We start from the raw sequence: 14,739 nt of genomic DNA, 5'->3' as shown, positions 1-14,739 counted from the left end.
GTAGGAGGCAGATCTGTGATGTGCTGAGGTAGAAAAATCAACAAGACTTGACGCGTGACAGAACGTGGAAGTAAGGAAGAGGGAAGAGAATTCTGGATTAGGCAGCTGGGGGATGATGGTTCCATTATCTGAGATGGGAACACAGAAGGAGTGGAGACAGGAGTCTACGTCTGAATCTGTTGAGCCTGAGTGTCCTAGGACACTTGCATCCTGTCTTCAGGAGTTGGGAGCAGTGTCTCTGTGAGGCCTGAGGAGAGGGCTGAGAAGTCCTGGCCATGCCCTTGGACCCTGCCAGGGCCTTCCTGCACCTGGACCCTCCACTGAGCTCTGACAGCCTGTGCTTGCGCCCAGAAACGGGCATGGCTGTGCCCGCCATCACCTCCTCCACTCACACCCAGCACTCCTCCACCCTGGCTCCCGACCCCTGCATCAGCCCTGGAACTCACTCCCACCCCACTGACTCACCCATCTCCCCACGGGCCCACTGGGGCTGTCAGCCTGTACTGTCCCCACGCCTCCAGGGCCCACAGTACACTCACCAGGCACCGGCAGACTCCACCTCTGAGGGAGTATTTGGTCAGAGAGGTGTCCCCTCCCCATGCAGGTTCTTCTGGATTTGCTGAACAGAATGGAGACCGGCCCCCTGAGAAGGCCAGGATCCGCTCCTAGCTGTGACCTCAACCTTCCAGCACTTTATACTCCTTACCAAAGTGACCCCTTCCCCAGGGTCCTGAGTGGGCATGGAGAGGGTCAGTCCCCCGGTGGGCACACTGCTGGCCTCTGCTTCCCCGGCACTGCTGACGGGCACCTCGGCCTCCCCTGCTGCCGTCGCTGCTGAACCTTCTTCGTTATCTGGACCCTGAATAGGAAGACATCACAAAGGGGCCCCATCACTGATCTGCTGTGCTGTGGCCAGGGGAAGCTAAAACTGCCCTCCCCGAGGTTACTGATCATTGTGGTGACAGATCCAATGGATGCTTTCCAGGCCTTTACTCACTGGGACTCTTGGCAGGAGGTGACATCGTTGGCCACTCCCAGAGCAAGAAAACACCACCCCTGACCCAGACCTAGACACAGCCTCCAAACCCACCCCCCTCCCCCCGCCTCCAGGCTTGCTTCCCCCAATCTTTCTAAGATCCTACCGTGACTACATCACTTCCTGCTTTAGTACCCTTCATTCCACATATTGCCTTGATATATATTTGCTTTTCTCTTTCTGACTTACTTCACTCTGTATGACTTCTGTATGTACAGCAGAAACTAACACAACATTGTAAAGCAACTACACTCCAATAAAAAAAAATTTTTAATAAATAAATAAAAATGAGAGCAAAAATAAATAAAAGTTATATATTATTTAAAGGAAAATGAGCTAAGATCAAATAATTGAGTTTGAGGTCACTCATGCTTTACTGAAAGCTGAAATTAAAGAGCATGTATAAAATCTGGAAAAAAAAATACCCTTCAGTGACTTCCCATTTCTGCTGGACACTCAGGCTCCGTCTCACGGCGTCCATGGTCTCAGAGGCTTCTCTAGCCACATTTCCCCTCCCCATTGCTCACACCAGGCCCCACAGGCACGCTGCGCTTGTTTAGGTCTTTGTGTGCTCCCGTTGATGCCTCCAGGCCTTTGCTGCTGCTGGTCCACCTCCCGAACATACGGTTCACCCCATCACTTCTAAGCATCCCCCTGGTCTCGCCTTCAGCCTCCTTTCCCCAGGAAGGCTTCCTGGCCCCCCGAGTCTGGGCTCTGGGCCCCTTCTGATGCTCTCCTGTGCTTCTCCTATTGTCCCTCTTCCTTCTCTGTTCCCAGGAGCTGGGTCTATCCTATTCACCTGGAGCCCAGCACAGCACTCCACAAACACCTGCTGAATGAGCCAACAGAGGCCTCGGCCTCCAAATCAGTGTCTACTGGGACTCGGCTGCACGAGGCTGTCACTCTGTCCTTTGCAAACAGGTGAGGAAGGCCAGTGACTGCTCCCACCTGAGACGCCACCAAACTCCAGAAGCAAGTGAAGCGGAGCATGTACTCTGAGCTAATTACCAGAGTGAGCCCTTCCCCAGGGTGCTCAGTGGATATGGAGAGGGTCGGTCCTTCGGTGGGCAAACTTCCGGCCTCTGCTTCCCTGGCAGTGCTGATGGACACCTCGGCCTCCCCACCTGCTGCTGTTGCTGCCGAACCTTCTTCCATATGTGGACCCTGGGAACAAAGCCATCACTAGGGACCACGTCACTTGCCCATATCCCCGATCAAGGTGGCTGTGGCTGGAGAAGACTGACTGCCTGTGCCCTCCGGCAGCTTGCATTTCTGTAGCTTCTTTCCTCAAGGCACTTTGTTATCTGTGATGTTACCCCAGCTCCACAACAGTCCCAGAATCCCTGTGGCAGGAGAGACTGCAAGGCACGTGTGTCTCCCATGTGATTCCAAGCATCTGTTTGCCACACCAGTGACTGGGAGATCAGTGCCTCCTGAGACGCATATAGCTATGCCTCCTGCTATAGCGCTAGACACTTCAATCTAGACCTGTCTTCCTCCCTGTGACCTCCCCTACGTGCGCATCCAGGAGCCATAAGAACAGGGCAAGTGTCTTCGTCCACGATGGTGTTTCAGAGGTACACAGGCGGCAACCCCGCCCTCCTCAGCCTTCTCCAGACTGGACACCCCTCTCTTTCCCTGTGACTCAGTTTCCACGGGAAATTCACAGGCAGATTCTCTGAAGGTTACACAGCAGATGCAGGAAATGGCAACAGAGAGCAGCTTTGGCTGTTGGTGTCACCAAACTGACTATGTTTTATCTCAGTTTCACAAAGATTTGTTTTTTAAAAAAATTTGGGTGGGGTTTTGCTTCATTTTGCTGGAAAAAGTAGTTCTTTGGGGTTTTTTTCATTTTTCAGCCACACCTCATGGCTTGCGGGATCGACCAGGGATTGAACCCTGGCTCTGGCAGTGAAAGCCTGGAATCCCAACCACTAGGCCACAAGGGAACACCCCCCCCCCAAAATGTAGTTCTTTTGGATACTACAAACACTAGGCTGATCAGAGTCAGACATATTTCTTTGCTGAAGGACTTCTCAGAGCCTTCTCTGTAAGAAGAATACAGAGTGGATCATTCCCCAAACTTACTGGCCTATAGAACCATTTTTCCATATAACATCAAATCCTTACAGAATTATTGTCCCCCCAAAACAGAGAAAAGATGATGTCATAGGATTTTAAAATGAGATTTTTTTTCTGACTCAATGTCAGCTAAAGCCCCAAAGTATAATTCCATAAGCCTCAGGTAACCTCCGTGTTCTAAAAAAAGGAGCCAGACGACTTACATGGGACAGGCAAAGAGACAATGAAATGGAATCAGTTCTATCAGCATTCGCCCACCACCTGCCTTAGGCTATGTAAGAAAAGGTAAAGAATTCATTTAGGGGTTGAGTGATTAGAGACTTTTGTAAGAATTCCTTTGGAGACAATTTTCTGTGTGCTGTGGCTCCCCCCTGGCCCCCACCGCAAACCATTTGGTGAGCTGGGTATGTAGTGTTTGGACTTTGGGAGGCAAAGGGACTGGTGTTTGATTCCCTCTAGGGAAATACCACAGGCAAAAGCAGGGAGCCATCCAGACTGAGTCAAGAGAGAGAGACAGAGATATCTGCCCTGCAGTTGTTTTCCTGGTGATTGACTGATATGACCCTTCCAAAGGGAGCCAACGAAAGCCATCTGGAGATGGACTCCCACCCAAAGGGCCCCCTAGAGGATCAGGGTGACCAGCACGGGGTGGAAGCCCAGGCGGAAGTTAAAAGGCCAAAAAAGGACTTGGGTCCTAGATTCCCTGCAGGAGGACCCCTAAGGAATCACAAAAGCCCCCGTGAGAGAATGTTCCAGCAACCAGATATCTTCCCCACAAAAGGCCCAGATCACTGTCTGACCAGCCACATAAAACTGTGTTGTTTTCTCCAGGTGGGCCAGACTTTCGGGGCAGGGCGGGGCGGGGGTGGGGGAGTGATGAGAGGGAGGAGAAAGAAGTAAGAAAACAGAGAGGAAATATCCCTAACTATGCTTCCTTCCCTGCCTGGCTCCTGGTTATATTTGTATTTTTATTGAATTTTTGATATTATGCTGCAGGGATTTTGGAAATACCTGTGAAAATAGGCTGTTACCAGATAGTAACTGGGAGAGGAGAGAAGTGTCTTGAGTTTTCACCCCAGGATAGGGGAAAGAATGAGCTGACACAAGGTTTTTAGCAGAGGCCACAGGTGAGAAACATAATTTGCTCTAATTTGGCACCCTCCCATGTCCAGCATTTAAACTGGCTTTGCAAGTGTAAAAGCCAATTACCAAACAATAGAGCAAACGCACCTGCAGTTAATCTCATTCTCTCTTGAAGGGGCTCAAAGGGCAGAAGAGGCTGTGCATCTTCACAACAAGGGCAGGTTTGAGGACCTGCCTCTCCTCCCCTGTCCTGGTGCATCCCTGGGGAGACTCTGGGGCCCTGGGACTCCCGCCTTCTCTGTACCAGCAGGAGGGAGGCAATCTCTCTGATATTCAACTAAAACCCTTGTGACTCTCTATGGTGCCCAAGACAAGTCACCATCAAGTCTGAAATAAGCAAGCAAATGTACTACTGACTCAGATGAAATTTACCATTCACTCACCTCTTCAATGACATGAAGAAAGGCCCCATCCCCCGAGCCAGTGTCAGTAATGGGGGAACCGTCCACAGTATCATCTGTCTCCAGTGTGTCATTCAGGATCTCACCAGACCCTACAGGAAGCAGGCATTCTGCACTTAATAACTGCATTTTGCAAATGCAGTTTGCAAAATGAATGTGGTCTCTCTTCACCTATGACTTGAAAAGATGTCCATAACACAGGATTAAGAGGGAAAAAATGCTGCAGAAAACCGGACAACGAAAGGCAGTATTACATGGTGGTTTCGATCACAGGCTCTGGCATCAACTATAGGGTGAGAACCCTGCTTTGCCGCTTACTAGGAATGTGACCTGTGGCAAGGCATTTACCCTGTGGCTCAGGTTCCTTGCCTATAAAGAGGGGATCATAATTCCTATCTCCTAGGGTCATTTTGAGGATTATGTGTTACAAGGATTAAATAAACTAAGGCAAGAAAGGCACTGAGGAGAGTGCCTGACATGTAGTTGGCAAAGGATAAATGTTCATTGTCAGTGTGGTTCTACATTCGTAAAAGGAAGAAAAACTATATATGAGAATGCATGTTTTATCATCATTATATAATTAATATACTATTATATATAACATATAAAATGTATAGATAATTATGTATATATGTGTGTGCAGATATACCACACATACTAGGCTAAACCACAGTACTTAACAGTATTGGTTTCTTCCAGAGGACAGCAGAGGAAACTATTTTTTTGATTCATACAACTAGGCATTGATTGAACTGTTACCACAAGCACATATTTCTTTTGCAATTTAAAAAAACAAATGGAGTCCTAAAGCAAAGAAAAAGACATTATACTAACATGAATGCCTGCCTGTTACAGGCTGGGCTGCAGGCTAAGCACATCCCATGCACTGCCTCCTGGAAGTCTCTGGCTGGCCCATCTGTCCTACCCACAAGCACCTCCATACCACCTCGCAGCAGGTGGGCAGAACCAAGGCAGGAATCCTACGTTTTCAGTAGCCCCACTATCACCCCACGGTGTGTGTCCTGCTCTGATCTGCACACTAGCACCTTGTGATTATTAACCCCGTTTTGCAGAGGAGGAACAAGGTCCCACATAAGAGGTTGCGAGGGGCCCTGAAGCCAGCCCTTTCCACACACACTGTGCTCATGTGCGTCCCATGGTAAGGACACTGTCGAGGGGGAGGTGCTGAACTGTTCAAGGGACCCTGAGCCCACATGCACTTAAAAGACTGAATGCCCAGGAGTGGTCGGTCAGTCTCTCACCGCTCTCTCGTCCTCCCTGCTCTGACCACCAGGGGGTGCTGTGCTAGCAGGCAGAGGGACCCCAGGCCTCTGAGTCCCCACCCCATGGAAGACGGAGGTGGGGGGCGGGGGTGACCAAGGTCCTATGCCAAGATGGTGTCAGGGACCCTTGGGATAAAACTCTTGGGAGGCTTTCCCTAGCCAGGGACAGGGCTCGGGGTTCAGCCCCTTCCTCCCCACTGAGCTGTCTGCTCAGCGAGCATGAGGATCTCTAGCCAGCTCTGCTGTTTCGGCTTGGCCTTCTGTCTGCCACAGAAGTAACCTGGCAGATGCCGGGGAACAGGCGAGCTGTGCTTAGGCTGGGTCCCGCCTCCTATGCACTCACCCCTCAGTCTAGGGGAGGCCCTCGCCTCCTAGCCCCTCGCTCTGAGATCCTAATTCCCCCCAGGAGAGCAGCATGTGCAATTCGCAAACCACTTCCACACCGGCAGCCACAGCATTCAGTCCTCTCATCCACCCGGGAGGCAGGGGTTGTGGACGCTCACAGTGGACGGCGGAGGAATCCAAAGCTTGGAAATGCTGAGCAACTTGCCCACGCCCGACAGCAAAGAGGTGTCTGAGCAGGGTTTCCGTCCAAAGGGTCTCATCCAGCAGTCTTTCCACAGCTACACCCTGACTCCTTGCTGGTATTGTAACTTTATTAAATTATTATACAATTTTTTTCTATTCAGTACTATATACCTTCTCTCACAGACAGACTTCCCAAGTTTAGTTGTTAAAATAATATTCATTTTCTGAGGGCAGAAGTAAAAGGAATAATGATACATAGGATTTTAGAAGACATAAAATACCAAAGTACAAAAGAAAATAAAAACCACCTACAATCCTGCCACCGAGATATAACCACTCACAGCATTTTGTTGTATATTATTCTCACACACACACACACACACACTGCTCTACATGGTTACATATAAATAGATCTAAATAACATATATTCAAATTTAGGGTCACAGCACACATATAGTTTGGAAAGCTGCTTTTCTTGTGGAGTACACCATGATCATGTCTCTGGGTCATTAAATTTTCTGTGTCACCAATTCCAGGGCTGTACATGTGAATGTGGGCAGTCTGGGTTGTTTTTGACCTTGTACCTAAATCTCAGTGCTCTGGTGCTGGCTGTAACTTCACTTTGAATGGTTACCCCTCTGATAAAGGGCAGAAAATGCAGGCCGATCTCCGGCCATGCTGCTGCCTGGGGGATCCCGTCAGATCCTGGGCTTCTGCCAGGGCTCCTCTGTATGGCCGGGCAGGGGCGAGAGCCCTGGATGGGTAGTCAGGAGGCCAGCACTGCCCCCAGGGCCTGCCAATGACCTCCTGGGTGTCTGCCCCTCTTTGGCCATCCATTAGTTTCCCACATGTGCCAACAAGAGTTTAGATGGCCTGATCCTCAGAGAGTCGGCGAGTTTGTGGCCAAGGCCCGAAAGAGTAGGGATTCTGGAGTCAGGCCTGGGCGCTGACTCAGTCCCACCAATCACTAGCTGTGTGACTGTGGGCACGTCACTCACCTTTCCAAGCATCGGTTTTTCCATCTGTAAAATACTAGCTAATACTAGCGACTAGTAGACATGTTGTCAGGATTGGAGGGGAAGTATGTAAACACTTGGCACACAGTAGGTATTTAATAAGCAGCCACAATTATCACAAGCTTTTCACACCCCAGGCCCTTCTGGAGGGGTGGAGTCTGGGGGTTAAAAGTTCTGGCATCCAAGATTAAACGCCGGCTTTGCCATTTAGGAGCCGTGGAGCCTCGGCTGGGTGACATAACCTCTCTGTGACTCGATTTCCCCATCTTGTTTGGGAAAAGAGGGTGATTACAGTCCCTTCCTCATGGGGTTGAGGGGAAGCTCAAGTGAGATGCTCTCTATCACATACATCACCCAGTCGTCACGCAACACAACCCACGGCGTATGAAGGTGCATCGGGGACTTGCCTTGCTTGGGGCTGCTGTGCAGGACGGTGCTCATGTTGGTGGTTTCCTGGGCCCCCTCAGGTACAGGTTCACCGGAAAGCTCTGCATCCTCAGAGGGAGAAGACACGGTTGGAGGTGTGTTTATGGGGCCAACTCTTGCTTCTCTAGACTGCAGGGGAAATGAGACCCAAAGGTTTACTTGGCAGGAGAGCAGAAAAGACGGCAGTAAGTATCACTGGAGAAAACAGTTATCTCCACAAAAGCTAAATAAACCCAGAAGAAAACCTAGACCTGCCTATTGTGCACCTGGGCGATCACTGAGCCGCCCAGGCCCTAAAAAAGGTGTATGTTAGGGTAAGTAAATTTTGTTCAGTTTACAGCAAGACTCTGATACTCTTGGCTGAAGCTCTTTGAGCACAGAGACCATATCCCTGTGATCCCTGCATCCCAGGCCAGCACAGAGGAGGTGCTCAGTAAAGACGCGTTAAAGGGAGGGAGGGAGGGAGGGGGCTGTGCTCAATAAAAGCTGTATAAATCCAATCCCAGAGGTACACTGGTCCTGTATACCTATGAAAAAAAAGATGGGTATGGTTTCCTTTCTAGGAAACTTCAGCTTCTGTGTAACTTTTCCAAAGCCAGTCAATGTCTTCACCACCTTTAACAACTAGGAAAAAGCAAACAAACCAAAACCCCCAACAGTTGGAAACAGAGCAGTTCAGAGAGCTAGGCAGAAATCCTGATAAAGGGCAGCAAAGGTCATCCCCAGACCCAGGATCGGGGAGTAGCTCCTGTGACCCAGGGCTCATGAGTGGTCAGGTAGTCTCATCACTTTCTGAGCTCAAGGGGCTAGGGTGGATGGAAGGATCCTACCGACCAGTGTGGGACCTGTGGCATGAACAAGAAACAACTAAGACACTAAGACACTAAGATTTCGGGGTAAATTTCTTACCACACCTATCACTTACCTATCCTGACTAATAACAGAAGGTTATTTCCTTAATGTCAGAACCTAGTATATAAATGATGAATCTCTGGTCCATCAGAACAAAGAAGATTTTTATGCGCCCCATAACTTAGGATTTAATGGTTCAGTTCCTATAACCAAACTTGAGTCAAATCCCAGCCCTCCACTTATTAGCTATATTATATTGAGCAACTCATATAACCTCACTGAGCCTCAGCTTCCTCCTCTGTAAAATGGGGCCAATAATAACTACTTAAAAGTTATAAAATGCATGGAGGTGATTGGCACAAGGCCAGGCCCATAGTATGAGCCCATAAATGGTAGCTGTCATCAATATCCCTAGATGTGATTTCTCTGGGTGTTAATATTAAAGGTGATTATCATTTTGCTCAACTGTACTTGTAGTTTTTTCCATAATGAATACGGAATACTTATGTACTAAAAAAAAGATATAGTCTACTGTACCTTAAAATCTCCAGGGTGAGGGCAGAGATGGAAGGCTTCAAGAAGTTGAGCCTTGAAGAATGAACAGTTTCAGAGAACAGGGATGGAAGGAGACACTGAGGTGAGAAAGGACACAGCACTGCCAGGGCCTGACAACCTGTGCTTGGCCAGGGTGCGAGGATGGAAGCAGGGGGATAAAGCCTGGGGAGGGAGAGAGAGGGAGGGGGCTGGTTCTTAGGTGAGAAGTCTGGCCTTAAACCAGAGGCAACAAACTGTGTCCCTTTGGGTATCAGTATGGGGGAGATGTGGGCAGGTGTGTACTTTAGGGAGTTCACCCTGGTGTCAATGAGAGCATGGATTTGGGGTGTTGAAGTTTAGGCCAGGAGACCAGGAGGGTGCACTAAAGAAGCCCAGTGAGGCAGGAACCAGGGGGGTATAGTGGGAGCAGCAAGCAGTCACCGCCCCCCAACCCAGGAGAGGCTGGGAAGAAGACCAAGTAAGAACTCCCCATTCCCTAGCTGCATGGTGATCTAGCAAGGCGGTAAGGACCCCTGCCCCAGGCAGGTTCCTCTCCTCTCCCTGCCATGGCTTGGGGAAAGCCACTTCACCATGGTTCCCTAGCCTGGAGCAAGACTGCTGGGGGCTGGAAGCCAAGTGGCTTTATAAGGGGCTTGGGATTTGAGATGAGGCAGGTAGGGCAGGTGAGTGTACAGGAAACACAGGACAGTCAGGTAAGGGTGGGTTGAGCTCAGTAACTCAAGGTGGCAAAGTCTGAGTTATATGAAATCACCAACTCCAGCCTCTCAGCTAAAAACCTCTTCTAGCAAAATCCCAACAAGGCAGCCATGAAGCCTCAGTTCAAGGCAGAGCTGGTGAGCTGACCCTCGGCAGTCAGGGTCAGGTGTCCTCTCTCCAACAGGCTGCTGCTGGTTTTCAGGCGTTAGTGTGGATGGAGAACCAGTGTGGCCTGTGACAAACTGGGAATGTCAAGCCTTAAGACTTTTGAATTAAAATGTGTTAATTTGGGGCTTCCCTGGCGGTGCAGTGGTTGAGAGTCCGCCTGCTGATGCAGGGGACACGGGTTCGTGCCCTGGTCCGGGAGGATCCCACATGCCACAGAGCGGCTGGGCCCGTGAGCCATGGCTGCTGAGCCTGCGCGTCCGGAGCCTGTGCTCTGCAAAGGGAGAGGCCACAACAGTGAGAGGCCCGCGTACCACAAAAAAAAAAAAAAAAAAAAAAAGTGGTAATTTGCTGGCCCACATTCAACACATATTTCCTGAGGCCCTACTGTGTGCCATGTCTTGTCTGTTCCCCAGGATATAGAAATGAGTAAATAAGAAGGGCATCTGTCCTTAAACTGTTGGACTACAGGGGAGATGCAGACCCAGACCCAACTAACTGTGATGAATGTGACACTTGGGATTGCCAGAGTGAGAGTCACGTGTGAGGAGGGCAGCATGGCCGTGGCCTCTGATGATGGGCTATGGACCGGATCCTGAAGGAGTGGGAATTGGCCAGGCAGAGACAGGGGTGGGCAAGGGCCCTCCGGCAAACAGAACGTGCAGGAGCCAAGGCACAGACAAGGAGTGAAAGGGTGTGTTGTGTTGGGAATCTGTGAGCATTTGGCTGTGGGTGGAAGAGAGGTCCTGGTTGTGGAGCAGAATCACCTGCAGAGCTTTGTGTAAGTACAGACCATCAGATCTTACTCCAGACCTACTGAATCTGAATGTCCACGTATGCAGCCCAGGCAAGAGGCTTTTTTTAAGACCCTCCCCCAGCACGCACACCCCTACATGCACACATACACACAACACATACAAGCACACAGACATACACACACAGACATATACACACAGACACATAGACATAAACACACACACACACACACACACACACTCAGAACTTTGATGCACAGCCAGGGCTGAGAACCACAGGGTATTAATTCTAACTCGGCAAAGATAGAACTTTCCAGAAATGGAAAGGTGTGTCAGCAGATGCTGACTTAGCAGGGGGAAGAATTGGGGAGCAGGGACTCCTACCCTAAATGGGGAAGGAGGCGAGGACGGCCTGGCTTTTTAAGGCCCTGAGCGCTCAGGCAGTCCATGATTCAGTTCTCTAGTCATGGCTTGTGTCCTGGAGGGTGGCAGGGTTGGAAAGGCTGAGGACAGGGAAGTGAGATTCATTCCAAGAGAGAAGCCAGACAGAGAGGGGAGGGGAATGTCTGAGCCGAAGAGGGTAATTCCCCCGCCCTGAGGGGGAGGGGGAGGGGGAGGCGGGTGGCCAGGGAGGGGAGCCTTCCAGGAGAGGGTGAAAGGGAGAAGTCCCTAGCTTGGGGTGACATGACTGATAGCGGCCTGGGCCCAGGCTGGAGACCTGGCTCTGCCACCTCCAGGCTGGGCAGCCCCGGGGCAAAGCGCTTCACTCGCGTGTACCTCAGTGCCTCCTCTGGGGAATGAATGGAAACCACCACCCTGCAAAGAAGGTTACAGCCCTCCCTGACCAGCACCCCCCTCCCTGACATCTCATGCTCCTAAGCCCCACTCCCCTTTCCTGTCCGTCCCTCAGGGCCACTTAGGGTTATTAGCCTCTCTGTTCAAGTCAGCCTCACTCCTAGCTGTGAACTGGTACCCTGGGGGGCAGCGTCAGGCTAGAAAGCCCAGGGGAGCACGGCTCTGTGCCCTGCTGCCCTATGCCCTGGACATGCCAGTGGGGTGGCCAAGGGCTGATGGGCACACAGGATTGCAACACTGCCCAGAGCAGCCACCCGCCAGTCACCACCTAGGCGGGCACCTTGGACCCTTGACTTTCTCCATCTCAGCTACCCCCAAATCGGCTGTGGTCCTGAGGATGCACCCCTGCAACACCTCCCAGGCCGGCAGCACAGGGTCACGGCCTGAACCCTAGATGGGGCATGAGGGGACCTGTGCTCTAGCCTCAGCTCAGCCACACACCCTAGGGCCAGTCTCCTTCCCTCTCTGGGCCTCAGTTTGCTCATTTGTACAAAGGGCAGTTTTCTGTACACATCTGAACAGAAAGAGGTGACCTTTAAGTCCCTCCCACACTAACAGACTCTGGTCCTGCCCTGCACCACCCACCCTTCTGTCACTGGAGGTCTATAATTTAGAGCCCCCACCTTATTTCTAGCTCCCTGCTTTCTTCTATCAGAGATGAGTCTGTAGTCTGAGCCAGACCAGTCGAGGAGATGGCTGGAGCTTCTGTGCTCAGTGACTCAGACACTGCTGGCTGTTTTCATTACAACAGGCTCCTTGGTGTCTCCACAGTCTGATTCAGTGCTTTCAAAACCACTTCCTTGTCTCGGCCACGGGGCACATTCCCAGGAGGGAGGAGGCCCACACCACTGGGAGGATGGCTGCCTTTCCCATGGGGCCAGAAACGAGCTCCTGGGAGGACTCTGCATCTCATAGGAGTGGGGGCCCCACCTTCCTTCTCACAGCCAGAGCCCTGAGCAAATGTGACAACAGCCACCGTTCAGGGCCACCTCCCTTGTGCCAGGCACTGGGCCGAGACCTGCCCCTGCATGGCCTCATCTAACCTCCCAAGGACCTCACGAGATAGCACGCTGATTATTGTTTTATGGGAGAGGCGCTGAGGCTCAGAGAGGCTGAGTAAGTCACCTAAGCTCACACAGCTGGGAGGTGATAGAGCACAAAGTTCACCTTTGGACAGCCCTCTCGTGGCCACAGCACAGGGTGGCACCCAGGTAACGGTGTTCCCCTGCAGTTGGGATTTTGCAAAATGCCCATTGGCCAGTGCTTTCCTAACCTCCCCAGCTGAACTGTCTAATGAAGTCACCGTTCTGAGAACAGAGATGTCAGACCGGGACTCTGGGTACTCTCTGATAACGCCCAGCCCCCTAAAAGTCGACTAAGAGGACATGGCACAGCACCCAGTACTCACCGGGGCTTGAGTGTAGGTGACGGCTTCCAGGATCTCAGCTACTCTGTCTGTCTCCTGAAGCCCGCTGGTCTCTCCTGACGCCTGTGTGGAGACAAATCATGCTGGGCAGAGGGGGGTGGGCAGTTTACAACTGTGGAGTCATAGAAATGAACTCCTGTGGAGGAACGGTGCGTGTGTGAAAGAGAAAGAGAGAGATGGAGGTGGATGGAGACAGAGGGAGTGGGATGGAGAAGACAGCATATGTCTTGGCTATTCTTTTTGTTTCCTTCCACGTGTTATTGCTCAAACAAGAAACTACAATCAATGTAGTCTCTCTAACATACCTACCTGCGTTTTGCCCAGGTGCCCTTCAATCTCCATCAAAAGGCACTCCCTCTTTGCACGACGGTCACCAGAATTCCTCACTGGGAATCGTTACATTTGAAATACATCCTCCCTTTGCTACCTAGTCTTCACAGTTAGCCCCCTAATGGCAGCCAAGACACCCGTATGCCATGATTTTGTAACTTATTTGTGGACCCTTGGGTTGTTCCTGTTTGTTCAATAGCAACACGGAGATGAAGGAATAAATACACACCAAGCTTCCCTTCTTTCAGCGTCACGGGAACGCCAGGCTGGGATCACAGCCTCAAGGAGAGCAAACATTCTCACAGATCCAAGTTCCACCTTGGAGGGGCTTTCCAGCTACACTGGCAGCGGTTTTTACTAACTGAATAGCATCAGCTTATTGTAGCTTTGGGGCTGACACCATCCAAACAGGAGCAGAAGCTCTAGGAATACGCCACGTTCTGCGCGTCTCTGCCTTTCCTGCATTATGCCATGGCTTCTGCCAGGAACACCTTTTCTTCTTCATCTGGATGACACTTGCTTGTCACCGGTCAGGCATCAGCTCCTGCCTGACCGGCTTCCCATTCCTCCTCCCCCACCTTCCTGTCCCAACCTGACCTCTAGAATTTGGGTCTGAGGGCCACTCACACTCAGCTCTGTCACCGCAGTTTGGGTGTGTGTGAGCATCTGGATAGAGACAGTTCCCAGTTCATCCCTTTATCTCCAGCATCTCCCCAGGTCTGTCACCTTGCAGGTGCTCAGTCAATTCTGGCGGGAAGGAGGGAAGGAGGGGGAAAAGGACCCATCTTTTGTCCCCTGCCCACCACCACTGCCCCCCAGCTGAGGAACTGATTCATTTGCCAAGCATAAAAGCTAAATTTAGTTTTGTTTTTATAAGAATTGACACTCAGAATGTCTTAGAGTTTTTACTTTGATTTTAGAATCCTGACACCCTTTCTTGGCAGGAAGTCTGGAAACCACGCCATTGACTGGCACGGCCACGGAAGAACCTAACACCTTAGAAGAAACGTAACTCCTCCCCCACACACACTAAAGACATGGCTGAAGTTCTTTAAAATAATAATAAAGCCAAAAAGCCCAAAATAGGACTTGACGCAGTGCTTGCCAAGATGAGAGATTTCAGAGACTCCATGACGTTGGGAATGAAAAATTGCCTGGGCGCCAGCTTCTCTGGCTGCCGGGGGGAGGTA

The 14,739-nt window shown here is 50.9% G+C and overlaps 1 protein-coding gene across 3 annotated transcripts in view; it reads right to left on the bottom strand.

Moving 5' to 3' along the window:
* COL15A1 (collagen type XV alpha 1 chain) overlaps positions 1–14,739 on the bottom strand; it is a 101,558-nt gene that overhangs the window by 50,470 nt on the left and 36,349 nt on the right. For all 3 annotated transcript variants that reach the window (XM_082621440.1, XM_082621438.1, XM_082621439.1), the window contains 5 exons: positions 13,202–13,282; positions 7,897–8,044; positions 4,645–4,754; positions 2,045–2,200; positions 707–859 (listed from right to left, as the gene is read on the bottom strand). In XM_082621440.1, coding sequence (XP_082477566.1) covers positions 707–859; positions 2,045–2,200; positions 4,645–4,754; positions 7,897–8,044; positions 13,202–13,282 — 648 coding nt within the window. The remainder of the gene's footprint in view (positions 1–706; positions 860–2,044; positions 2,201–4,644; positions 4,755–7,896; positions 8,045–13,201; positions 13,283–14,739) is intronic.

This window comes from Mesoplodon mirus, assembly GCF_964341445.2.
Source record: "Mesoplodon mirus genome assembly, chromosome: 1".
NCBI classification, from domain to species: Eukaryota; Metazoa; Chordata; class Mammalia; order Artiodactyla; family Ziphiidae; genus Mesoplodon; species Mesoplodon mirus.
The sequence above is the reverse complement of the archived record's forward strand: the minus strand, read 5'-3'. Positions and strand labels throughout refer to the sequence as shown.